Source organism: Elgaria multicarinata, chromosome 6, assembly GCF_023053635.1.
Source record: "Elgaria multicarinata webbii isolate HBS135686 ecotype San Diego chromosome 6, rElgMul1.1.pri, whole genome shotgun sequence".
In the NCBI taxonomy this organism is placed as follows: domain Eukaryota; kingdom Metazoa; phylum Chordata; class Lepidosauria; order Squamata; family Anguidae; genus Elgaria; species Elgaria multicarinata.
Genome location: NC_086176.1, coordinates 35,374,296 through 35,402,157, shown reverse-complemented (window position 1 = coordinate 35,402,157; position 27,862 = coordinate 35,374,296). Strand labels below are relative to the sequence as shown.

The 27,862-nt window shown below is 42.0% G+C and overlaps 1 protein-coding gene across 4 annotated transcripts in view; it reads right to left on the bottom strand.

Annotated features, from left to right (window-relative positions):
• The window catches only part of PLIN2 (perilipin 2), a 51,115-nt gene that overhangs the window by 13,418 nt on the left and 9,835 nt on the right, over window positions 1-27,862 (bottom strand). The window contains exons 1-6 of one of the 4 annotated variants that reach the window (XM_063129228.1): window positions 8,402-8,486; window positions 5,854-5,908; window positions 5,572-5,767; window positions 3,530-3,612; window positions 1,480-1,765; window positions 817-1,001 (exon numbers count right to left, since the gene is read on the bottom strand). In XM_063129228.1, coding sequence (XP_062985298.1) covers window positions 817-1,001; window positions 1,480-1,765; window positions 3,530-3,612; window positions 5,572-5,767; window positions 5,854-5,883 — 780 coding nt within the window. In that variant the 5' untranslated portion in view covers window positions 5,884-5,908; window positions 8,402-8,486. Of the gene's footprint in view, window positions 1-816; window positions 1,002-1,479; window positions 1,766-3,529; window positions 3,613-5,571; window positions 5,768-5,853; window positions 5,910-6,507; window positions 6,527-8,401; window positions 8,487-27,862 lie in introns of those variants that run through there. The other 3 variants (XM_063129231.1, XM_063129229.1, XM_063129230.1) reach the window with 3 other exon arrangements.

The following is a 27,862-nucleotide window of genomic DNA, read 5'->3' as shown; positions in this document are numbered from 1 at the left end:
GAGCAGCTACTGTAGCTTCTCTCACATCTAAAGTGAGACTCATTCAACAGCCCAAGCCAGTATTAGCATTATCTTCCATTTGTGTTGTGCACAGCATAACTAAGAAGTGAGATATGAAGGAAAGTTAGTGAGTTGTTACTTGTGTCTGAGAAAGGAACTGTAGCGATCACTGTTTTGAGGAGGAGAAATGGCTTTTGTATGCAGCTCAGTGCCAGACTTTTCCCATTCTTTGATGTATGTGGACTGGTTATAGTATTACTCAGTGAGTTGGCAAGCACTCACACATTCTGAAGCATCCCATTTCATATGTACTCAAGCTCAGTATTGGCACTGAAAGGTATTCCGCAGTCAAACCCTGGCTCAAACTGAGCAACCAGACAGAGTGGGAATGTTTGCATTCAGCTGGAAAACCTTGCGGGGAATAGTAAGTAGTATCTGTTCGGGCAAAGATTTTCCTCCCACGATCTTTTGAGGAAAGAAGGACAAGAATGTTCCTTTGAAATTGCCTCATTTTTAAAAAAAAAAAACCCAACCCAAACATCTTTTCATTTAAATGAATAAAAGGCCATTTTTATTCTTTGTACATGTGTGCCGGCAGGTTAGCTAGTAAAACTTTTGGGGCTATTTAATACCTAAGTGGTGGTCCAGCCTTGAAAACGTTCATGAAACCTGAGGCGCATCCATAAATAAAAAGACAGGAGTGAAAGAATAAAGACAAAGTGGAATGGCAGACACTAAATATGCAATAAGCGGCTCCAAAGCTAACTTGTACGAAAAGATCAGAGTTAGGCCCAATCTACTAAGAAACATACTTACCAGATTAACTGTGTAATTGAGTTGAGAAATTGTCTCTTGGCTTCTGAGCTTAGCATCTCTAACTTTGTTTAAGGCCTGTTGGTAGGCACGTGATCGGACCTTTGAAGACAAAGATCCTAGTCTAACATAGTAACTTGGCTTCTGAACTCCAACTTCAAATCCTTCCACTTTTGTAGCTTCTTTTTCTGCAGAGTCAAAAGAACAAGTCGCTTCAACTGGATGTCAGTACCATACAATTTGCAGTTCTAAAGGTGCCATTTTGCTTATTACTTCCAACTCTATTGTTTGACATCAAGAGACACAATTCACAATATTGGGCTGACTGACCACAGTTCCAACGCCATGTTAGGAAGCTTGCATGTAAGCCACACTGTCAACTGACCACAGAATGGAACCACCCTCTTAAAAACAACAACATGTTTCTCATTGAGGTCCAGTATTGGGCAAAGGCGGGATACTAATAAATATAATAATAATAATTGCAACACAGTACTCAATAATAAAGAAATCATTCTTCTTGTTTAATTTTCTCTATAGCCACTGAAGTTGGACAAGTTATTTCTTCTCCAGTGTCTATCTATGAAATAGCAAAGTATTCACAACAGGATCAATCTAATCTGCCTATTAATTGCAAAGCAGATTTGGCCTTTGAGGAGAACTTACTTAGCTCTTCTTCTGTAAGTGGGAGGTACTGGTCTACCAGAGTTTCTGATCTGCTGAGTGCAGTATCCACTCCACTGGTCACCAGACGCACCACCCGACTTCCCAGAACAGTGTTGATGCTGCCATTGACAACCAGCTTGGTCAGTTCCACACTGTCCTGCACTGCTCCTTTTGTCTTGTCAACAACACCATTAATAGTATGTGTAACAGTATCCTTGGCACCAGTCACAGTAGTTGTTACAACATCTTTTGCACCAACAACTACATCCATTGCATTAGCAACTACCTAGAAGAAGAAGAAGAAGAAGAAGTTGTTACAGATGCTTCACTGCTCACTGAAGAGACATGCAAGAAGTGGTGACACTAATTTTAAGATTCTGCAGTGTGAAGCAGAGGGGCTCCAAATGGATGGTCAAATTCGGGATGTGCAAGATTTCTGCAGTAGTCGAAACCATTGCCATCTGGAGTAGGGTACCCCACACCTCTCCAACAAGCATTTCTTATAAACAAAAAAACATGCATCGCTACTATAATGTCTAAAATGTTGACAAACAAATCAACTAATCGTTGTAGTCTACAATTTTAGAATTCTAAGCTTTGTAAACCTCTACAGAGTTTAAAAAGAAGTCTATCTGGACAAAGGTCTTTTTAAAGGATAAAACATGGATATCTGGTCTTAGGCAGGGTTGACCTAAATGATCCAATATCTGGTCTTAGGCAGGTTTGGCCTAAATGATCCTTTAAAACTTGGTTGACTGAAGTGTAAAAGGGTTTGCATACAGAGTTTGCAAACCCTCTTAGCTGTACCTAGTTTTGACGATAATGCCTGGGATACAGCATCTCCAAAATCCAGTGGGTGCAAACACCCGGAGGGATTATTATTATTATTATTATTATTTATTTATTTATTTATTTATTTATATAGCACCATCAATGTACATGGTGCTGTACAGATTACACAGTGCATCCTGCCCTATATCACTGAGATCTCAGGGCGGTGTACAGATAAAATCAGAACATTGTAAAACCATAAATAATATAAACAGCTAAAAACATATTAAATTGTTAAATTAAATCCGGTAGAAATTTTTAAAAGCAATAGAAACAATTAAAACAATTAAAACTATGTGCAACCATAGAGAATTTAGCCCTCAAAGGCCTTGATAAAAATCCATGTTTAAACTTAGTGCCAAAATGAAGCCAGCATCAGCGCCTGTCAGTCTTCCAAGGCGAGGGTATTCCACAACTGCGGTGCCACAGCAGAGAAAGCTAAAATTTAATACTCCATGTATGCAACAAGTAGTCCATATGGATCTGCAGAACTTTTGCTTTCATAGAAGAGAATGAGACCAACCCATGCATGAAGCAGTAGATGTAAAGTTCAACCACATTTCTCTGCTCTTAGCATGATATTCTAACCCTCAGGCCTACTGTATACTTTTCCCAGCATTAAAGAGATTATGGGCATGTCTAGACCAGCTCTATATCCCAGGGTAGTCCCTGGATCGTCCCTGTGAGTGCAAATGATACACAAGGGAACCCGGGACGACTGGGGACTTTCCCTGGAATATTGGGAACCGTGGAAAACCTGACTTTTCCACAGTTCTGGAACCATCCTGGGAGCACGGGCCGTGGGGCCGCTGCTCCCAGGTCATCTCATCCTCCACACGAGTAGCGGGGCACTTGAAATGGGCATGGAGCTGCACAGCAGCAGTCCATGCCCATCGTGGGTAAGGAGTGGGGTTAGGCTTTTTTTTAAAATATAAACCCTTACTTTTTGCAGTGAAGCGCAAGTGCGCTCTTCTTCCTTGTTATTTTTTTAAAAAATGGAGGCATGGCTGTCAAGGTACCCAGGGAGGCCAGTAAGTCTGCAATCCTCCCCACTCCCTCCCTCTAGTGTAGACATGCCCATAGGGTTGTTTTTCTGACTTGGCTAGAAAAACAGTCCTTAGGGTTGTTTTTCTGGCTTGGTGTAATTTTCAGTTCAAGAGCTTCTCAGCTTTGAGTCAATATCAGTAAAGTTAGGTAAAAATACTTCTAAATAACTTACCTTATCAGTCGGTTGATAGAGTATAGGCAGCCTCTCTTCAACTTTGTCAAGTCCTATACAAGCATAGCTGTTGGCAACGGCAACTGGAAAAGATGAACAACCATTAAGGAGATCCCTTGCAAAGTTGGGAAAGTATTAGAAGCTAGTTCAGCTTCTCGTACAGTGAAGAAACAGGAAGTATTCTTCTCTAGTATGTGGAGAACAAAGTCCATCATGACTGTCTCACTAGCAAGTTAAAAGAGCCCTTTCGAAAGTGATGAAGCATTTCCTGGCTCTCTGCCAGTTTACAAGAATAGGTTTTCCCCTAGCAGACACCCAGGCAAGGGAGTACAAAATATGAACTGCCAAGTTTTAACTATGAGGCATTTAGAAAGTAAGTGAAAGGGGAACAGAAGACACAACTTGGCACTGGGTGAAGTGTCAGGCCACAACGAAGTTGAGCAACGGGCTTTTTACTCATTAAGCATCTTACAAATCAAAGTTCCATAGAAACAAGTCATGAGAAGTTGAATTTCACCACAGCCAATTAGTTTTAAAAGCTCGTGTTCAGTATTAGCTGCTCATAAGCTTGCGATACGTATCAGTAACTGCCCTTCAGTGAGGTAGGCATTATAGTTCCTTTCAGCAGCTGTATTTTCACTAAACCATATATTTTAGGAAAAAATTCTGAAGTGGAGAAAACATTTTAACTCCAGTGTCCTTGCTGCTCCAGTGACTTGGCTTGCGCACAGAGCATTTTACAAGTTACAATCTAAAGAAAGATGGGGGCATGATAAGCAAGCGACAGAAACGAGGCAGCAGAGTCATCTGGCCTGTCTGGGACTACTTGCAGTACTTTAGGAATGCCTTCACTATGCAAGCAGGAAGAAAAGTCAAAACCGCAGCGGATACTATAGGGTTCCGTGGAGTAAAACATTTTATGGCTGCTTCATCTATTCTTGTGCTATCTGTTGTCTTGCGTTCTTTTAAATATTTGTATTGCATTTTATAGTTTTAACTGTTTGCAAGGCATTTTAGTCTTAACTGTTTGTAATCCATCGATACAACATTGGTTAGTGGGTGGATTAAAAATATAAATAAATAAACAGTTTTTAGTGATGCTGCAAGTCTCAAACTAATTAAAAGAAGTAGCCTGGAACCAAGATACATGAGGGCATGTCCGATTTCATATTGGCCTGTTCATTTGCAGGGCTCAATAGTAGAGACATTTGGTCAGTGTCCCACATTTAGAAGTCAGGAAGCTGGTAACTGGAGACGAGGCCTTTTCGTTTCAGTAGTGACATCTAACTTTTTGAACGCTCCACAGAACAGCTTCATGCTACCCCTCCCTTTTATCATTCCTTTGCAAAACCAGCTCTCTTGTATTGAGGACTTTGGGAAGTGAAAAAATTGTGTTTTTAATTAGTTCTATTTGTTTTAGATTTTTTAAAAAGTTGGTGTGTGGTTATTAGGTTTGTGATTGTATATTGTTAAGTTTGTGCTTTTATACTGCTCGAGTTGTTAGCCACCTTGAATACAATAGAAAGGCACAAAGTAAATAAGAATTGCACTTGCACAGAATAAGCCAGAAATCATTATGTTGGAGATGTGGGAACCAAATATACAAATACTAATTAGGACAGCACTGAAATAAGCTCATACAAATTGCTAGCCTACGTTTTATTTTTGTGTTACAACATCCTGAAAATACACAAAAATGTACAAATCCTTCCCTGCTTGGTCTCCTGAAAGCAATTTCTATTTGCCAAAGACAACCAGGCAAGTAACTACTTACAAGCCTGTTGCCTAAAAGCAACACTCCAGTAGGTGAGTTACCAATCTGAAGTTATACTGAATGCAGTTCAAGAAACTGAATTCCAAAGATGCAAGGCTAGCCAAGCACTGGAAATTAAGTGTTAGAATCGATCCAAACGGAGAGGCAGGTAAGAAATATTTTTTTATTATTATTATTATTGGAACTGCTTAATGGATCAGAAGGAAGAATTTAACAGGATGATGAGCAGAAGCTGTTAAAGAAAAAACCGAAAAGGGCTATGCCTTACTTTGTGGCTCCAGCTTTTGGATGATAGGCAGAGCACTGGTCATGGCCACTGCAGTGATGGTCTTCACTCCTTTCTCCGCAATCTCACATACAGATTTCAGGTAGGGATGGTTATCTTTTGTGTTGACATAAGCAGAGGAGACCATGTCATAGGTGGAACTCACCAGGGGAAGGTTGGCAACCCTGGAAACCACATTCTGTGTAGACAGAAGATAGGACAGTTTAATAACCCACATTTCTTCTTGGGTAAGCAACAGACATTCTTTGGCTTATTCAGACATACCTGCTGTGCATCAGTTGCCACTTCTGCCATGTTTTGGTCTTGAATGTTTTAGAGTCTGGAAGGCAGAACACACATTAAATTTTGAGACTTGCAATAAAAAATTAACCTTCCACAAGATGCGACTGCTATGATGTAATCACCTCATTCATTTACTAAAATCCTTGTCATGGAATGGAATGGAAAGTTAAAACCCAAAATTTAAAAGTCGGAAATCAAATCTTTCCTAGACATTGTTCAATTACCCAATAATTTCAAGGTTATTATTCCTGCACTACTCTCACTTGTTCATTTAGTAAGGCATAAACTAAATTGGCCATAGACATCCTTCAGGGGCGTTAAGCAAACTATGTACTTACATACAATTTTGAGACCACTTGACCTTTCTTCTGTCCAAAACTTGGCTCGTTTACCAAGGCAAAATGCAGAAGCATTAAGTTAGGAAAATAAAGTTTAAATTACAACTAGTATATTTGAAATGGGAGCTGTATCCTAGTAATCTACACTAAGCTAATGAAAACAAATATTTTCAGAGAAAACATTAAGGTTCTGATTTCTAGAATTAATGTAATAAAAGCCAAGCAAGTCCATATAATCCACAATGATAAATCATTATGCACACATTCTACAGCTAAGACTGTGCCATAAATACAATACCAAGGAGTTACATCCCAGCCACACACACAAATCCGATTGCATATACTGCAGTGTACTCTTCTAACTGGTACTCTTCATAGGGATAATGTGCAATTTGGCCAGTATATTGCAAATATCCCTCTACTGCCACTACTGGGTGTGGCAGTATGCTTCTGTAAATGAAACACCATCTGCGTTATGAGACCACATCATTGTTCTATGATCAAGAGAGTCACTCTGGAATATTCTTCTAGCAAAGCACAAGTTGCCAATATGGGATCCCATATTGACAGGCTATGTTTTTGTTTCCGTTCTCATTTATCCTGCTATTACGCACGCAAAATGTCATCCTACAGCAGGCTTTGGCTAAGATGTAGACATTATTACAGCAATCCTGATTTTGTTTTGCTTTTTAAAAAGCCCCTAAAATGTAATTGTTCCTCTTAAAAGTCGATAATCAATGCCAGGCAGAATTCCCTGTCATATAGTCCCATCTGAGTCCTCCAAAAGGGTAAGAACACACCATTTTATGGACAATGACGTGTACGTGATTAATTTGTAGTCAGACAATGGGACAAATGCGCCTTTTATGTTCAATCACTCAAAAAACAGCACCCATTGCATCTATATTGGTCAAGCATAACTACAGGCACCATACATATTCTGTTCTAATACTAAAGGCATTGTATTTCAGATTACAAATGCTCATACATCCACCCAATTTTCCTATTCCATCAATATTTTATGCAATGTAAGAATAAACCTCTTCTACAGTAACCCCTGCAACAATTTTTTCCTCTCAGCCATTACAAATTAGGGGTAATTCAGGGGTTTGAATACTGCTGATGCTCTAGATGGGTGAAAGCATATGAACAGGGGGAACTTAGTATACACTCACTTTTAGCTGACAGCAAAAAGAATAAATGAGCTTAGACTACAAGTAGGAGGAACAAAAATCTACTTAAACAATAAGCTCATATATGAAAGCTTTCAGTCTTCTCTAATTACATTGCAGTATTATTTGTCTCTATTCAGAACAAATATGCAGCCATTTATATTTCTGTAAGAATGACCTATCGAATATAAAGACCCTCCACCCCCTGAGGTTCAGCACAGCCACTGACAAAAACTGGTACTACTGTACATCGCAGGCCAGATTTTGGCGGGGGGGGGGGGGGGACCTTTCTGGTAAAATCGCTTTGACAACATCCTCCAAGCACCCGCAACTTCCTTCCAGAGACTTCAATTCTCTTGTCAAGTTTCTCTTGACAGCAGGCTCAATCCTTTATACTTGAGCTTACATCACACAATCGAACTCTTCACCCTCCATACACAGAGTGGGGGTTCAAGAAGAACCCTTGCTGCCATACCATTACAACTATGGGATGGGGGAAATGCAGCATCCAGTGTCAGTCTAACTTAAGCCCCATTCATTTCAATGGGTATACTCTAAGTAGAACCTAATGACTCCTCGACCAGCAGTTTCTTTAATCTCCAGTCCTTACGAGATACTGATAACTTATTGTTGCTATTTATTTTTTTAAATATACGCCTGATATATTCCAGGAGGAAAAGAGGAAGACGTTGGGGTTTTGCGCTGCGGAGTGAAGGCACCCCACCCACCCGGCCCTTTCAAGGCGCCGGAGAGAGCGTGCAAGAATGAGCAAAAAAGCAGAAGCAAGCCCATCAGCAGGACTGGACGTCTCAGAAGCGGGGGCGGGAGGACCCCCCCCCCATCAAATTGACAGCCCTTTGCCCCTCGCATCCGGAGGGGTTGTGCTCCAAGGCGCCGGGCTGTCAGTCCCACCCGCGCCAGGCAAACAGCTCCAGCCTTAAAATATGCACCGACCCCACGCGAGTAGATTAGGGCGCCTCCGCCCGCAGGCGCCAAGGGCAAGGCGCTGCAGCTACTCACCCGGCGAAGAGAGCGAGAGCCGCTGGATCCGCTGCAGTGGACTAACCCCCGGTCCCTTCCTCGGAGCCCCGCTGCTGCTACTGCCCGTGCCTCCCCCGGCAATTTATGCACAGAGGCCACCACCCCGCCGGCAGCCACCTCTCGCGAGATGGCTGGCGGCTGATCCAGGCGGCTTCCTCCACACGCCTCAACCTTCTCACATGATCCGCCGCGGCGGCGGCGCCTCTCTCAGCAGCGAGGGTCGGCTGATGGGGCGGAGCTCGCCGCTTTCTTATTTATTTATTATTTTCCTCCTCCTCGGGCAGTTTCAGATCTAGCGCGCTGGATCGGGGACCACACACACAATAATATTTTGCTCTTGTTGCTTAGGGAAAGCTGGAGAGAAGAGCGTGTGGGCTTAATCGCAGCAGTCATTATGCAATGACTTGTTGCCCAAAAGAAGTAATGAATGCGTTGATCCAGTGTCCTAGTTATGTCAATGGGTCTATTCTAAGTAGGGTTGGCATTGAATACAGCGCTGAGTCGCTTTCCACTAAGAAAATCCAGAGGGGTAGTGGTGTGAGTCTATCGCAGCTAAAACAGCAAGGAATCTTATGTCGTTAACTGCATCCTTTATGTCTACTCAGAAATAAATCCTATTAATTTCAATGGGACTTACTCCCAGTAAGTGGATAAAGTACAGCAGCCTTACTGTACAATCCTATGCATCAGGACTCAGAGGTAAGTCCTGCTGTCTTCAAAAGGGTTTACTCCCTAGTAAAAGTGTTTAGGATTGCAGCCGTAAAAGCAAACAGATTTATCAAACAGCTTTCTAAAATAAGGCCCAGTTCTGTTCATCAGATCCTGAACTGTTATCCTCTATTGGCAAATAGATAGAAGGGGGCTGGTATATAGATGAAATTATAAACATGTCAAAAAGCCATGAAATGAAAGAGGAACCATCTGTGCCTCTTTTGTAAATGGTATTTTGGTAAATAATATTTATATTGCCTTTAAAAAAAAGCACACAACTAAGTTCAAATTTAAATATTCAGTTCAGAGGCTACAGAACACCACTCACTAATTTAAGGCGGCCATCCTATGCAACCGTAATAAAAGGGAAGTAGGTACTTTTTTAAAAAAAGATCTTTATTGAGTACCATATTTTCCCTCAATTTAAAAAATACAGAGAAAAATGAATTCGTGGAGGATACAGCCATCAATGTCTACTAGTAAAGATGGATATATACTACTAGTATTAGAGACTGTGTGCCTCTCAATACCAGTTGCTGGGAAAGGAGTGGGAGGGGTGCTATTACACTCCTGTCCCTCTTAAGGGCTTTCCACAAGGTAGCTGATTTGCTACTCTGAATGCTGGACTACATGGACGCTTGGACTGATCCAGCATGACTGTTCTTACATTTGTAGGATGGGCTACCCATCCCAAACATAAGCTGCCCATTCAGTGTTTTCAAATAGAACTGAGTGAGACTTGTGAATAGCCACAATTAGGATTATGCTGCACACAACGTGGGTATAAAAATTAATTTATCCATTACATATCATTACGCTTCAAAAGAAGTGTAAAGAATGACAGTTGATAGGAAAGGTAATTCATATCAAGTAATTCTAACTGACAACACTCCGGTATACAAGAAGTCATGAACTAGAACGGCACGAGACAAACTTGGGAACTCAGTCCCAAATGCAAAATCACATATTTGACCCCGTAAAACATAATAAAATGCCCATTTCCGGAATGGGAACTAGTGATGCTTGAAAAAACACATAGGCAAAATACACACAACCCAGGCCAAAGATGTATCACAACCCCAAACCCTGGCAAAACATATATACGGAGAGAGAGAGCACTAGCAAAACACACACATTCACCCCAACCGCTTCCCAGCGTAACTTTTTATTGGAAATAAAGATGGCAGTAGAAGCAGGAACTTTTTGCAGTATTCCAACTTCCAGGTAATTTTTGTTTTTTGTTTTTTAATGAAATGCTTCAAAAATCAGGAGGGACAAAGTGCCAAGGGAGGTATCTGGGGGCATAGTTGCACCCACAGGCACCACATTGGGGACTCCAGATCTATACAACTGAGCCGCCAAATCCCCACAGAAAAGAGCTATGCCATAGGACCTATGAGCTATACCTAACCTGCTAACCTAACTTTATGTTGTTTACTTATTTCCCCCCCAAAATTTCCTTTCTCAATAACCTACTGTGGTTTTTAATTATTTTATTGTATTTTATTCTGTTAAATATTTCTATTTTATTTTATATTTTTAACTGTTTTAAAATGGCACCAGGTTGTTTTTTTTAAGTGATTGTAATCTGCCCAGTGAACATGACTTATTGGGGAGATTAGAAATGTACTAATAAATTAAATAATAAATAAGGCTTTTCTCCTGAAGTCAGGTAGTATGACAACAGGGCAGTAACTCCAGACCCACATGGGCCTTATGTTATCTAGGCCTACTGACCAAGACAAGAGTTCTTATATAAAGATTAAATGAGTTAATTGGAGGACAATCCCCATATCAGTCACCATTATCAGGGTAGTTGAAGCATAGCCTTTCTTCTCAGTGTGCTCCAAGTTATTTCTGCTAAGTATTCTTAACTTTACAAATAGAGGCTGCAAAACGCACTGGTTACCTGAACTAGCCATTAGGGCCTTTACTTTCCCTTCTGAAGTTTTCATGGCGTGGTCAGTTGTGATGGCAACTTGTTCTCCACATTGACCTGTCCTCTCCTCATGTATTCTCCCTGGCCATGTTGATCTGTAGTCACTGCTGGTACCCAAAAACAAAACCCATTCAAGGAGACAATTTGAAGTTAAAGATGATAACTAATTTAACAACAGAAAATTGTTATTGAGTGAAGGGCATTCTGAAAGTGATGAATGACAAAGAAGACTTATCCTTTGCAACGAAGAGGGATGTTTTGCTTCTCAGGAAGTACCCCAGAGGACATTGAACTGGTAGAAAGTAAACCTAAAGCCTCTTTGCAAACATTGTTAATTATATTACTTCATGCTGTTTACATAATTTTTCTTATGATTTCCATTTTCAATTACACTAAAGCTATTTTCAAAGTTATTTGACCATAAAAGGGTTCGAGCAGATTTGGATATGCTGTTGATTCATTCCCCATGCTTTCCTTTTTCAGTAAGTTCTAAACATATTTTTCCCAAGATTTTTAGCCATAAAAGATTTGAGGCAGATTGGGGTATGCACGGAAGGTTGAGTCATTTTTGATGGACTGGGGCAAGAATTTTCATTCTGAGTTTCAGAGTTTCAGGAACTGCAGGATTTGTTAGAAACTTATTAGGGTCCTCAAAAAAAAGGAAAAAAAGAAAAATTCCAGACAGAGACAAGCTTGACTATGATGACTGACAGTGATGGGAGTCATTGTTGCAAAGTTTAGTACTGAATTACCTTCAGTTAAAGTTTACATCAGTGATCCCCAATCTTTTGGATTTGGTGAGCACATCTGGAATTTTGAGAATGTTGTGACACTCGCTCAAAATGGCTGCCATAGGGGGCATGGACAGTCACAAAACACCCATTTCCAAGAAGGCAAACACAGTACCCCCAACACACCAAATCCAGACAACTCAGACACCATACCCAACACACACACACTCCAGAACTCAGGCAAAATACATACACAAAAGCCAGGCCACACACACCATCAAAAAACCCAATCTCAGGACACCGGTAAAATAAACTGCACACACGCTACACACAAAACCCCACATAAAACACATACCAAAACAAACCAGATTATGTGCCACACAAACAGGCAAAACACAGCATATATTAAAACACCCCTCTAGCGCCTCACCACCCTCTTTGGCCCCCCAGAACACCCCCCTACCAACCTACCTTCATTTTTCTAGGTGGTTTGGCACACTTCAAAATGAAGTGCTGAGCTGCAGCCATCCACCATTTTTCTTTTCTACGAATGCCTCTGGAGTCCACATTTAGTGCTCATAATTTTCATTCTCTGTGACCAATGTTGTATTCAACCATATAAAATTCCTGCAAACATTAGTCCTCTGGGTGGGCTGCACCAGTTGTAGTTCTGCACCAGTGTTGTATGTGTGATTAGGGAATGGATAAACCTGCCTTGCATTTCCTAACTACTCTTATTTATTTTGTCCTAAGATTATGCAAAGAAGTTGTATAATTAAGAACTGGTGAAGGTGTAAGAGGCACAACTTTAAATTCACAGACAGGTTCTTGAGCAATACTTGGGCAGATCAGAGGATCCTTAGATTCTGTGCTTGTGGGAAGCTTTATTTGTTGCATTTCCAATCCACCCAATAACTAAATGTTTTCTGCTTATGCAACCTGTGCATGAGTATACTCACAGTTGTGAAATATTATCTGTGTGTGCTTAATGTCCAACTGTAACTGCAGCAAAACAGCTGTTTAAGGACTGGCCTATTAGGCTTAACCTTTTATTTATTTATTGCTTTTATTACATCCCAAATAATTTCATCAGTTAGGAGGATGAAGGTAATTAAACTAAATTATAAATGTAAGTATTTGCTCTAGTAGCATTCATTTTTAAATGTATAGACATCTTAATTCTCTTTTTGCTTCTTAGATGTTTCCCTGTTTTTCAGTCCGAATAATCTTCATGTAGGCTTTGCATCCTACGTTGCGCTTTTTTGTCTTGGAACATCAAGCTAATTCCTTATATCCCCTTAAGTAGTCCATCTCCATTACTGTATTTGTTGGCTTTGTGGATTATCCTGCTGGGTGTTCCTATCTCAGAAGACTTTTTTGTGCTCAAGATTAATCATATCCATAGCCTGCCTGCTATGATTCACTTTATTTCCTTTCACTAAGATTACATCAGATTAATAAAACATGATACCCTTGTATGTTCAGGATGAAATTCTGATTTTATTCACCTTTGCCCAGGAATGACAGCCTCTTCCCTCCCTTTCCACATTCCGTTTGCCTCCATCTTATTGTACTGTAAGCCTGTGAGCAAGTGCCGTTGCAAATATTTATCATGAAACTCTTAATACACATTAAGCATTTTAGAAATGATATGATAAATTACTTGTTCTGTCAAAGCAAGGATCGCTTTTGAGCAACCTTTGTTTTATTTATTTACTGTTTTTATGCTGCTTTTCAGACAACTTTTGTCTCCCAGAAACAATCTTTGTTCGAGAAGGGTAGAGCGATGGCTTAGCAGTCTCAATTTGCTACTTTTAAATATTTTGTTAAAAACACTGAAAGTGTAATTCTATACATCTCCACTCAGATTAGTGGGTATAGGATTGCAGCCTTAAGGTGTTTGCAAATAAAAACACCGTGCATTGGAAGATGTCAAGCAAGACAGTGTCCCATTCCTTCCAATACAACTCTGAAATTTGGTTTTGTGAGGGGCACTTTTCTAAGGCCATAGCTAGATGGGGCAATCCCCAGGATCATCCCTGTGCATTCACATGACGCACAGAGGATCCTGGGAGCAGGGAGGGATGATCCCTCCCTTACCCAGGGATATCGCCCTCCACTTCTAGCCTGCTTTTTCCACAGTCTCAGGCTGATCCCGGGACCGCGGAACATGTGGGCGGGCGTCACAGTTTGTCCCGGCTCCTTGCAAGTAACCGCGAGGAGCCGGGAGCTGGGCACAGGCCACAGAGCTCCTCAGGGTGGGGTGGGGGGGAGCGGGGAATTTTTTTTAAAAAAAAGACTTACCTTCTGCACATGAGCGCTCGTGCACTCCTTCTTCTTTAAAACAAAAAATTGGTGGCTGTGATGTCGCGCACCACGTGTAGACCAGTGCGATGATCTTGCAATCATAAAATTGCAAGGCCATCTAAGTAAAAACCCCTGATCTAGCTGAGGCCTAAGTATAGACAAAGCTTTGGATGTGTGACAAATAAAGCATAGTGTTAAAACATGCCGATTATATATTCCACGTTCTCCCCATAACCATAAAAGTAAGTAATATTTTTTTAAGGGATTTCCAGAGTCTTTGGAATACTAATATATTCAGGATTGGGTTGAAAAGATGCTCAAGATTCTAAGATGTGAATATCACATAACAGGGACAGTGGATGCTGATTCTGAATATTATGCTGCTCTGCTTTTGTCAAAAGCCCTTCGTCAAAAGGCTCTTGGTATGTAAACTGTGCATGTCAAAATCTGACAATGTCTCATGAAAGGAAGTGAAGGGTCCATCAAGAAAAGACAGGTTAGTGTGGACAAAGGAATGGTAACTGTGAGGACTCATTATCTACTACAAGAATCGAAGTAAGAATAATAGACCACCTTGATAGAAAGTCAGTTTATATATTTTTGTAAAGTAACTAGAATTACCTATGTACCTTCATGTTGTCTGGGAGGCTAGTGCTCTAAGCCTTCAGTCAGTCATCCATTGTCATCCATTTCTGATGTTGACCGAACGTTCAGCTGGTGGCAAAGAGGTTGCCATGGCAATACAATAAGCTTCTCGGAAGGCCTTCCCATTGCTACTGCTGATTTAAGGCCACATCATGTACTTGGGTGATCGGTATTAATCCATGTGTAGTAATAATCTACTAAAAAAGATGATATTAAAAAGGTAAAGCGTTTTTGTTTTTTTGTAAATATTTACAGAACATACAACTTTTACTGACGGCATATTCCAGCCACATAGGCTTGGCGGATTAACTGTTTTAGATATTTGGAAAAAGAAAAACAGGACTGTATTACCAAAAATGAAAAACACGAAGGAAACCTACCAAATCAGACTATTGGTCTACTGGATCCAGAAGATATGAACAGCCATTGAATAGTGGCTAACGTTCCCTTCCTGGTCAAAGTGCTCAGCCAAGTGATTGTCAGCGAACTCCAAGTACTCTTGGCTGAAACTAAATATTTGGATCCATTTCAAGCTTGGTTTTAGCACGAAAGGTCACCCTTTTGATAGGAAAGAGAAAGAGGGAGTGTGACCTTGTTGATTCTCCTGGATCTCTCAGCAGCTTTCGGTACCATTGACCATACTATTCTTTTTAAAAGGCTGAGAGTTGGGGAAACCACTTTTCAGTGGTTCTACTCCTATCTGAAAGATGGCCAGTTCCAGAAGGTGCTGCTAGCCATGTACTCAGGCTTTGACCCACACTCAAGCACAGAGGAGGACACAGATAGGGAGAATGTGCCTCTTAAAGAAACACTATCCTCCACTCAGAGTCCCTGCAGGCCAGAGTATGTTGCTGTATTGAACTTCTCAGATTCAGAAGATCCACTCCCAAAGCAGCCCCTATCACCCCTGCATGTAGGAGCCAGCGACTGCAGAACTACTCAGTGGCCCTTTAAGGGCACAGACAGCTCGGGGTGGGGTGGGGAGAGCAACAGCAGGACTAGGCCTGTGTAACTAGGCTTCAGAAGTCCTGTGTAGCTTGCTGAAGCAACAGCTCCCTTTCCATGGGTGAGTACTCCAGCCATTTTTCTCACAGTGTTCTTCTGTCCAAGGTCCTGATTGCTTCTGCCTTGTCCAAGCCAGAATCTGTGTAGCACCTTCCTTGGCCATAACACATGTGACACTGCCTTACCTGATCTTACCAGACATGTCTCTGCCCTACCTATTACGCTGCCCTGCCAGTCAGTGTCATATTGCAATCTGCTTCCCGTCAGCTCAGAGCCCAGCCAGAACACCCAGCTCAGGGATTTCTGACCAACTCCTTGATATTTATGGTTTGGGTTCCTACAGGGTTCTATCCCCCTTAGGCTTTTTAATATCTAGATGAAACTGCTGAATGAGGTCGTCCAGAGATTTGGAGTGAAGGGTCATCAATATGCAGATGACATCCAACTCTACTTCACCTGTTTAATGCAGTTGAAGTGCTAAATCAGTGCTTGCATATGGTAATATTCTTGATGAGGGCCAATAAACTGAAGCCCAGTTGAGGCAAGACAGAGGTACTGTTAGTAAGTGTTCATCTGCCCAAGTATGTAGTGTTTGACCTGTTCCTATTCTAGAGGGGTGTTGCATTCCCCCCCCTAAAAAAAATGGTGCTGGTTTTGACCATTATGAACCTCACCACAGTACCTGAAGGACTGCCTTTTTCCACATGTACCTACCTGGACCTGAAATCATATTTGGGAGTCTTTCTCTGAGGGCCACCACCAAGTGAAGCACATCCTTTGAAATGTCCTTCCCAGAGAGCATCACCTGGCATTCATCATTTCGGTGCTAGTGGAAAACCTAATTTTCCAGGACTTTTAATCTGTTTTAGCATCAAGCTGATTTTTTTTATTATCCTTATTGTTGTTATATTATTCTTTCTTGTTATAAGGTGCCTATAAATAACTAAATAAATCCAAAATTAAATTATACTGACTGGCGGTGATTCTCCATGTTTTTGGACAGGAGTTTTCCCCACCTCTATCTAGATGTCCCAGAAATTGAACCTGGGACCTTTTAACATGGCTCTTCTCTATTTGCAGTGCAATCCTAGGCATGTCTACTCAGAAGTAAGTCCGAGGTAGCAAACTTGTACCTACTCATCTGGAATAAAGCCCCATTGAACACAGTGGGTCTTACTTCTGAGTAGACACATAGAGGACTGAGCTGTCAGGCTGTTAAAAAAAATCATTTAATTAGGCAGGAATTCTATGGCCCCTATGCAGAGTCTGGGGAGCCATAGGATAATTTGGATTCCTGGATCCAAGGTCAGGAAGAGTGCTCTGACCATGGATCAAGGAATCCATGCTCCCCCTTTCAGCCAGTGCAAAGAGAACCGTGCCGGCTACTTCTCTGAGGGCACAAAGGCAACCTTGACTGGGAAAGTCTGTCTAGCTGAAAGGCAGAGCAGGAGGACCACTGAGGCAAAAAGCGTTCTACATAAGTTGTCCACAAGCTTCTGAATTCGGAGCCTTACAAGCATCATCATCAGGATAGCTTCCTTAATCTTTTTATTTATTTAAAACATTTATATCCCATCCCATATCATTAAGATCTCAGAGCGGCGTACAGATAAAAACATACAGTATAAAACAATAAATATGCACAGTTAAAAACAAATTAAACTATGATCCAAGTTAAAACAACATACAATTTAAAAGCAGTTAAACAATGTGCCAGTGAGTTTAACCATCAAAGGCTTTGTTAAAAAGCCATGGTTTACTTGGTGTCGAAATGCAATCAATGTCGATGCCAATCGGGCCTCCAAGGGGAGGGCATTCCACAGTCAGGGTGCCACCACAGGGAAAGCCCTCTCCCTTGTCCCATCATAGCTTATATGTTGCATTGGTGGGATGCGGAGAAGGGCTCCTCCAACAGATCTAAGGTCTTGGGCAGGCATATATAAGGAGAGGCGCGCTCTCAAGCATCGAGGTCCCAAGCCGTTTAGGGCTTTAAACGTCATTACCAACACCTTGAATTCCAACTGGAAGCTTATAGGCAGCCAGTGCAATTCCTTTAAGACCGGTGTTACGTGGTCTCTGTAAGATGTACCCACCAGCAGTCTAGCTGCTGCATTTTGCACTAGCTGCAACTTCCACGTCATCTTCAAGGGCAGCCCCACGTAGAGTGCATTGCAATAGTCTAATCAGGAAGTTACCAGTGCATGCACTACTTGTTGGGGGAATTAGTAGTATGGTACAAATTCCTCCTAGCAGTTCGCAAATAAACGAAAGCGTGAGCATTGAGTCCTCAATGCATTTATTTAGAGAAGTCTTCCAAAAACAAAAGACCAGGCTGGTAGTGTCAAATAATAACAAAGTAACTGTCTTACCCTAAATCACATAAGTAAGCATAACAGCTTTACGGTTCTCTTTGATAAGTCCTCCCTTCACATCAAAACAGCATACTCCCTCCTCTGGCAGCAGCCTACACCACACACTCCTGTGAAAGAGTGAGCCTTTTACTTACTTCACCCAATCACCAACAGGTGTTCTGAGTTTGCAAGTCTCTGCCAATAATTACTGTTGAAGTTAACACAAAAACCTGACACTACTGTGGCTAGGTTGTCCCTGTCCAGGAAAGGCTGTAGCTGGCAGATCAGCTGAAGCTGACCCCAAGTACTCCGTGCCACAGAGTCCACCTGGGCATCCAGTGACAATGATGGGTCTAGGAGTACTCCCAAGCTACCTTCAGAGGGAGCGCCACCTCATCCAGAACGGGTCACTTTCCCAGTTCCCAGACTTGGGAACCACCAATCCACAGAGCTTCCGTCTTACCAGGATTCAGCTTCAGTTTATTGGCCCTCATCCAGCCCATTACAGCCCCAAGGCACTGGTCCAGCACCTTCACAGCCCCAGCTGACTCTGATGACAAGGAGAAGTAGAGCTGAGTATCATCAGCATACTGATGGCACCCAAACCCCTAATAACCTCACCCAACTGCTTCATATAGATGTTGAACAGCATGGGGGATAGAATAGGTTGTTATGTATTTTATGCTTGCTGTTGTTCCCCGCCTCAATCCAATCGGAGAGGTGGGTAAGAAATAAATTATTATTGTTGTTGTTGTTGTTACAGCTCTACTTTCCAGACAATTTTCTGTAAGGGAATTGTCATTTGACCATTAGTATTGGGTCATAAGCATGTCTGTTATAGCCTATGAAAAATAGAAGACCATTGTATACCATATCCTTTCTCATATTCACACCCAGCCTCAACAAGTATCAGCACTTGGTTTTATGTGTTACATCATTTTAGCTGGCTTCTATTCCTAGTGCTGTTTACAATAGAAGTATATGTTTCAAACCCGTGGAGTGAATATATAAGGCTAAAACAGCAGCTGTTTCAGTTAGTATCGTTGGCAGCAGTTAGTATTCTATTTTCTAATATATATTTGTGTTTATTTAATCATTTTGCTCCAATTGTTTATATACAGCCTAGGTGTCTTACAAGCAAAACAACAATGCATTAATAAAAAACATGAAAAGTAACTCATAAGACTCTGTCTCACAGGGCAGTTGATGACAGAAAGCCCTGTGGGGAAGGGAGGGACAGTTGAGTTGGTGTGGGGGCCTGAGGTAATCTTCACCTGCCTCCCTCCCTCTTCTCATATTTCTGTTTTTATGTGAATGAAAATGACTATAGTTTGATGAGAGCGAGAGCGAGAGCGAGAGCGAGAGAGAGAGAGAGAGAGAGAGAGAGAGAGAGAGACTTTTGTATTATTTAAAATGGCTACTCAGTCTGCCACCAGTTTTTACTAATATGTAAGTCACAAACATCATCTTTATGGCTTTGTATTATTACTGAATGACAGTGGGTTTACAGTAATTGTTTTTTATACAACATTTCAACTCTCAAGGGAAGACCATCTCTGAGTCTTCCTCTGCCTGGGTGCCCTTCAGAATACTTTCACTCTCCACAGAAAACTCTTGATTTCTCCTACCACGTGCAGCAGGTTGAGGGTCCCTTGGAAATATGATCAACATCAGAACATACATTGGATCATGTCGCTTGACTGAAGTAGACTGCCCATTGCTCAACAAAATTATCTGTCAGAAAGTGAATGAACCTGGTTAAAGTCCATGGTTTTTTTCAGCTGCACAAATCCATTTATCATTGGTATCTTATTAGCTGGTGGAGGGCAAAGTTCAGATGCCTGCTGACTCAAACAACTATTGTTTGCACAGACTGTCTGGTAAAAAGTGCCATATGCTGATGAACATAGTCCACCAGAACCATATCGCATGTCTGAGAAAGAGAATGGGGAATGTGAGACTTTACTAGAGTGGGCTTCTGAAGCCAGCTGATATATTTAGGATTCCTGCCAATATAACTTCTTCCAATGCTCAGTGTATGAGCTAGTGCTCTTGATCAAGTATGCAAACTGATCCTTTCTATGGCTTCAGTGATGGGTTGGCTTTGGTGCAATATCTGAATAGCAGCATAACCTTCGGAGAAGTCAAAGTCCCAACTCATCCATAGTTTTAGTATGCTACATGACCATCTCAAAAAAGTTACAAAAAATGGTGGTGGTGGTGGGAATATAGAATGCCCCCATCACCTTAAAGAGCAGCGGAAGGTGATACTCTTGGGAGAAGAATAAGAATTGGTCATTATCTCCACCGCACACACTTATTATTTTGTATTCACGTACGTTTTTCTTTTTAAAAGCAATGGCTTTTTAAAGTCATTAGTGCATATAGTTACATGTGATTATCCTGAATGGACCCTCACTAAGATATGCTCTAAAAGGACCTCTAAGTTTTACAGAAACTGGTAAGGGCCAAGAGGTTCTCAGAATGTGAAAGGCACCAGAAGGTTCCCAAACATGTCAGAAAACCTGATTGAAAGATATATTAAGGTGGTTGTGAGACACATTGATACTCAATGTGTTTTCTGCTTCCCCCATCCCATGTGTGTGTGAGAGAGGGAGAGGTGAACCCATATCCCTTCCCCCTCCACCCACCCACCTCACACTTTTTATGTACACTGGTTTGGTTAGGAATGCCAGTATGGGGTTTGTGATATCACTTCAGGTTGAGGTTTGTAATATGGGAGGTGATTGGCTAATGGCCACAGTGTATTACCACCAACAGCTTTTTAGAGCAGCAGTGTTCTCATAGTTCTTCTAAAAGGCCTTTTCATGAGAAATGAAGTTTTCTTTAGGGGGTCTTCTAATGGCAGTAGCCCTAAAATGAACATCATCTCCCATCAGTCTTTGGGATCAGCTCTCAAAGTTATTTTAATCAGAAAGATAGACATGGGATTCCCTGTAATTTGCACTCTATGGTAATGCCAAACACACACACACACACACTCACTCATACCTTAAAAAGGAACTCATAGGAAGTCATAAAAAGAATTTGGTTGCAAGAAGAACAAGAGCAGGGAAAATAAGTGCCAGACAGGAATAGAATGTTGAGGGAGCACCTCAGTAAAATTGAATTTATGGTAATATTTACTTTGGCCCCCAGTCTCTCTCAAACAAAGTGCCTGGCTATCAGCCCTCTGCTTGTCTAAATCCACCCAGACTTGAAATCCGGTGTCTAGCGTATTGGAACCAGACCAAGGACAAACCTTCTCAGCAATGAGGCTGACCTTTCCCCAATCATGCTCTCACAGCCTGAATTACCTCACAAGGTTGTTGTGAGAATTCACATGGGGTGGGTAGACAATGTGCTTCACCTGAGGTCCTTGGAGGCAAGATGGAATAACGCCTGCAGTGACTTAATATCAGAATATGGAATTGATGCATTGCTAAGCGACATATTAACTATGCATGGTGTGATGTATGACCTATGCATGGCGCATTAGCAACAAAATCACATGACATGTCAGAGTGCATCAAGCAATGATTGCCACCCTCTTGCTTACCTTGATTGTTGAATCAGTCACTAGACTTTACCCTTTGCAGACCTTCTCTCTTCTTTATCACTTGCCAAAGTTCTAAGGTCCCCTTACATTTCAGAACCAATGATCACACATCAGTGTGAAAGACAAGGGAATAGGCTGAGTGTTAATTTCAACTCCTTTTTCTTGGTAATTTTTTTTTATCAATGGCCAACTTAAGCAAATAGTAAGCATGTAAGTATTCAGATAAAATGTATATCATCCTTGACCTCTTCTTGCCTTTTTGTAACTTAAAGATAACCCATATTGATGGCTAGGACTTTGTGAAATCCAGTAACCATACCTCTACCAACAGTGTTGTCTTTTGTAACATACCGAGTGCATGTAGTCTGTAGCAGAAGCAAACATTCCACATATCTCCATAGGCTCAGTGCAAACCATTCCTTCTGAAAACACTCAAGAGCTTGCTGGCGCCAGGACACACAATACATTGAGGAGTAGGGACTACAAGACTGAAACTCTTTTGTAGTCCTGAGGTCCATACTGCAGTTCCAAGTTCCTTATTCAATTCTGAGATGCAGATATTGTGTGAATTAGGAATTGCGATTTCTATAGCTCTCTGACCCAGAATAAGATATGGATCACCCCAAATCCTACGTCCAGTCCACCAGAAGACAATCTCCCACAAGAGAGAGCGCTGGTAACTTCGAGGCTTGACTTCTGCAATTTGCTCTAGATAGGGCTACCTTTGTACCTAGTCAGGAAACTTCAACTAGTTCAAAATATGGCAGCCAGATTGGTCACTGGTACACCTAGGGGTGACCATATTACACCAACTGTTACCCAGAGAGGATCTACACAGAGTCGTCAGGTGCCCTGAAGGCGCTTGCGTGCGCTTCCAGGGCGTCCCGAAACTCCTAGTGTAGATCCTGCCTACTACCTGTCCAGAAGAGGAGGAGGAGGAGGAGGCGGCCCCGCATCGCCCCTCGTGGGGACAGGGCGAGAAGTTCCAGGGCTCGGTGGCTTCACTGGTGAGTCCTTGCCGCCGCTGTCGCCCACCTCCCTGCCAGCCTCCTGGTGCCGGCGAAAGAGCCACCCGGGTTGGAGAGCTCGGCGGAAGAAGGCGGGCCAAGCTCTCCAACCCGGGTGGCTCTTTCGCCGGCAGCAGGAGGCCCCGTCCCCGCGAGGGGCGGTGCAGGGCTGCCTCCTCCTCCTCCTCCTCCTCCGCCTCTTCTGGACAGGTAGTAGGCAGGATCTACACTAGAAGTTTCGGGGCGCCCTGGAGGCGCACGCAAGCGGCTTCAGGGCACCCCGACAACTCTGTGTAGATCCGCTCCAGGAGGACCTTTCCTTCTGCAACCCCCAGACTGTGGAATGGCCTGCTAGAGGAGATTCACTGGCTTAATATTCTCTCTGAGTTTATGACAGCCATAAAGACTAATCTCTTCTGGCAGGCCTACCCAGATGAATTTTAAACCTAAGAATTTTAAGATGATGTGATTGTTATTTTAATATCGTATCAGTTTTATATGCTCTTTTAACCAGTTTTATGTATTGTATTGTATTTAATGTTCCCTGCCTCGAACCAGAGAGGCAGGTAAGAAATTATTATTATTATTCTAGAGGAACCTCTTTTACCCTGAGGGCCAAATTCAGTTTTGGAGATGCTCTCAGGGTCTTATTCCAGTGATGGGTGGGGTCAAAGTCAAAAGGGGTGAGGCCAAAATACAAAAAACTAAAAAATTCCAGCATATTTTAGATTACTGCCAGTAACTAAGTCTTAGGAGATGCATTTCAAGCTTTTAGAATGTGTGTATGGGGGATGCAGAAAGGCTGAGGAACCAGCAAATGACTGGTGGTTGGGGGAAAGGGTTGGGGCTCTTTGGGGGTCACTGGAGCAGCAGATTTGGCCTCAGGACCGGAGGTTCCCCTCATGTTCCCTACAAGCAGGACTGGCCCTACGATTAGGCAGACTGAGGCTGTTGCCTTAGGCAGCAGTTGATGGATGGTGTGGAGAGTGCAGCAGTGCAGCCCCCTTGCCATTCTCCTCTCATGGAGGATAGAGCTATGTGTTCACACAGCCTGCCCTGAATTCCTAATCTAGCTTGATGTCCCTCAGGTGAAATGGAGGATGCTTTTCTATAACCAGTGCATGCTTCAACTGCAAAGTCCGGTTGGCTTCTGTAGATGGAATGGGGTGGGTGGAAGACGGTATCTTTTCTGCCACAGGCAGCAAAATGTCTTAGGTCAGCTCTGCCTACAAGCAAGCTACTAAGGTATGTTTGTGCACCCTCAGACAAAATGGCCCTGCCACAGAAAGCATCCTATAAATAGGATGCAGGATTCAAGTAGATTTGCACCCAAAAATAAGATTTTGACCAGTCCAAATTCTGTGTCCAGGTCAACATGGAGCTACTGCATGGTGAGCCTGGTCCAAAGAGGGGCAGTTGTCTCAGGCAGCAGCCATTGGGAGGCGACAGCAAGGAGTTGGAGGAGAGAGCTGTAGGCTGCATCCCTTAAGTTATCTTCCTGCCTCCAAATGCAGTGGAAGATGTTCCATCCCCAGTATTAAAATAATATTCCATTGCAGGTCCAGTCAGCTTTTGTACATGGAATACGAGAGGGCGCCATCGTGTTCTTCACCTTAGGCAGCAAACTGTCTTGGGCTGGCCTGGGCCACAGGTTCCACAGCCCTGCCATAGGCATCTGGTTGACCACTGTGGGAACAGAATGCTGCACTAGATAGCCTTTGGTCTGATTCAGCACTGTTCTCTTTATGGTCGTAGCTCTTATCCTTGTGTCTTTTTTCTCCCTCAGACTGGAGCACTGAAGGATTCTATCATAAGATGTTCATGAGATGTTTGAGTTCTCACACAGCTCTTATTTACAATTTTCTGGGTGGGATTGGGAGTAAAAGAACTGCAAACACAGGAGCACGGGGTCCTGAAGTCTTTGGCACATAGCTGTTCCTCCTCTACCTATTTAATCTTCTTTTGTGGCAGTGATGGGGAGACCCAATATACGGTGGGAGTATCTTGAATTGCAAGGAACCCATCCGAAGGTGGGGGGCTTGATTTCTCCAGTAGATCTCTGTTCTCCTACAGAAGATTGGGAGGAGAGTGTTGAGCTGTTTGTACTGCTGCCTACTTCAAAATGTGTTATATCTAATTAATAAAACATCTTTCTTTAAATAAATGGACAATGTAGCCCAGGGAGAGGAAATCTATGGTGCTCCAGATGTTGCTGATTTACAACTCCCTTCATTTTGATCATTGGCCATGTTGGCTGGGCCTGGAGGGAGATGGAGTCCAGCAACATCTGGAGGGTCACAGTTTCTGTACTCCCACTTTGAACATTGCCTTTTGAGGACTAATTGATGCTTGCTGTAAGGTCACTACTGACATCATTTCATCAGTATTTCTTCTGTATAAAGTTTATCTTTGACTTCAAACATGGGAGGCTTATTTGGGTGCAGAGTAGGGTGACCATATAGAAAGGAGAACAGGGCTCCTGTATCTTGAACAAAGGGGAATTTCACCAGGTACTGTAGGCATACAAAAGACACCTGCTGAAATTCCCTCTTCTATACAACTGTTCTCCTTTCTATCTGGTCACCCTAGCAGGGTATAGAATAGGTATTGGGTGGGGGGACGTGTTTCAGCATTTCCATACAATCAACCTGTGTTCTCGTGCAACAACAACAACAAATAGTTGAAAAAGAAATATCTATGATGCAAGGAAAACTTCTTTGCAACATTTGCGCTCGCTATAGGTTTGTAGCTCCCCCTCATGGCCAGAAACAAAATTAATTCCAGTTCAATTCTACAATTATTTCCACATATAGCGGTGGTGGAATATCATTGCTTGTTTAAACCTTATTGCACATGCTACCTTAGCCTAATTATGCAGCATTATGGGTAAGATTTAAATTAAGCAACAGCACTTTCTTCCTCTTGTACGTTATTTTCATTTCGATACCCCCCCCCCCCCATAGGCAAAAGTTTCTGGGCAGTTCACCAAAATTAAAACCCTAAAGTAGGGGGATCTACACTACTGCTTTAAAGCACTTTATAACAGTTTTGACAACTGTTGGGGCCCAGAACACACTGCATATACAGGTTTCAAAACGTTTTCAAAGCGCTTTAAAAGCAGTAGTGTAGATCCCCCCATGATAAAAACATAATACAAAATCTTAACCTACAAAAATTTAAAATAACTAAAAGAAACAATTCATGATACAATATCAAGACGAGATAAAACAACTGACATTGAAAGGCTTGGGAGTAGAGGAAAGTCTTAACCTGGCACCGAAAACACAGCAATGTCGGCACCAGGTGGACCTCAGTGGGGTGAGAATTCCACAATTGGGCAGCCACCACTGAGAAGGCCCTCTCCCTTGTTGCCATTCCCAGAACCTCCCTTGGAGGCACTCAGAGGGCCTCAGATGTTGATCGTAGTGTACGGGTAAGTTCATTGCTTTTGTATGTTGGCACACACAGAAGAGAATCTGTGCTCCCTTTACTTATTTATTTTCTATCTTGCCTTTCCACCAAAAAATAAAAATGGTGCTCAACGCAGCTAACAATAAATCCTGATTTATAAAATCCCTTTTGTTTTCAGAGGGATTAGAATGCCATTTAGATGCAACGGCTACAGAAGAAGAAAACAGAAGGTAGATCTCTGAGTGAGTTGCTGTAGATGAGCAAGTGTTTCTGTCTCCCTGCTGTTTTACAATAGCAATGACAATCCAGCTCCCCTCCCACTGTACGTTAGGCTGCTAAAATGAAGAAACCCAGGAGTAGTTTTGTGTGTGAAAGACCGGTGAACTCAGTTCTGGTATTGAAAACAAAAATGCACCCTTTCCCATGATTCTAAGTGTATAATCTCCCTCACCCCCCATTTTGCACCTGGTTCTAGTTGTGGGACATGGGCTCAAGTAAAAAAACAACGTGGATTCTGCAAGCTTGAAGACTACCCACTTCTAGGGCAGATCTACACTGGAGTATTTATTTCAAATGCAATTGTTTCTCTCTGGTCACACAGTAACCATGTGCTGCGTTTATAATGTGATCAAGATCAATGCATAGTATTGTAATTGTGGGAGAAGTAGGAAGTATTTGATAGGTCACCTGTGTTTTATCATTTGTGTTTATAGTGCGAACACATGCAGCAAGCCACAGTATACTTCTGTAATTGTAGAAGATGAGGGAAGGTCATGCTGCCATTTCAGGTTACTATTTTTTATTTATTTTTTTAGGTACAGTAACTGTATTTGCACCGTCACAGCTATGCAGGAATATAAGGTTAAAAACAAATGAGGTGGTTATTCACCACTGCATAGCTCTGTAGGTGCACAATAACAAAAATCACTGGAAAGATTTCTGTAAACTGCCCAGAGAGCCCTGGCTATGGGAGCAGTATATAAGTGCAATCAATCAATCAATCAATCAATAAGGAAAGAGGTGGAGAAAGATGTATTGGGTGGGCAAAGGATCGGAGAGATGGGGAAATCATGCTGCCATTTCAAACTAAAATGGGAAGATTCCTGGAACGCTCTTCCAGAACATTTGAGAACTACAACTTCAATCGCAGCTTTTAAAGCTCAACTAAAAACTTTTCTTTTTCCTAAGGCTTTTAAAACTTGATGTTGTGCAGACTTTATACTGTTAGTTTTACCCTACCCTGTGCCTGTTTGCATTCTCTTCCCCTCCTTATTGTTTTACTATGATTTTATTAGATTGTAAGCCTATGCGGCAGGGTCTTGCTATTTACTGTTTTACTCTGTACAGCACCATGTACATTGATGGTGCTATATAAATAAATAATAATAAATAATAATAATAATAATAATATCTCATTACTTGAAGCATAAAGGGGAAACATCTCTTTGTGTTCGGTCTTTTGTATGTGAACTAAAAAGTAGTGGCCTTTAGTTCACTGGACTATGAACTTGGGTGTGTCGTATTCAAACATCAAACAGAAGAAAGCTATTACATTTGTGCACATTTATCTGGCTTTAATTTCTAGCATGCTATTTACTGTGGGCTACACATGCACATGAACACACACACCTGTTAAATTGATCCATATTTATCTGGCTTTAATCTCTTGCCTTTTATTTACGGTGGGCTGCGTCGACACATGACATCTAAACAGAAATGATGTCCATATGAGAGGGGAGGGAGGAGGAAGTATACCCACCCTCTCGAGTTGTAG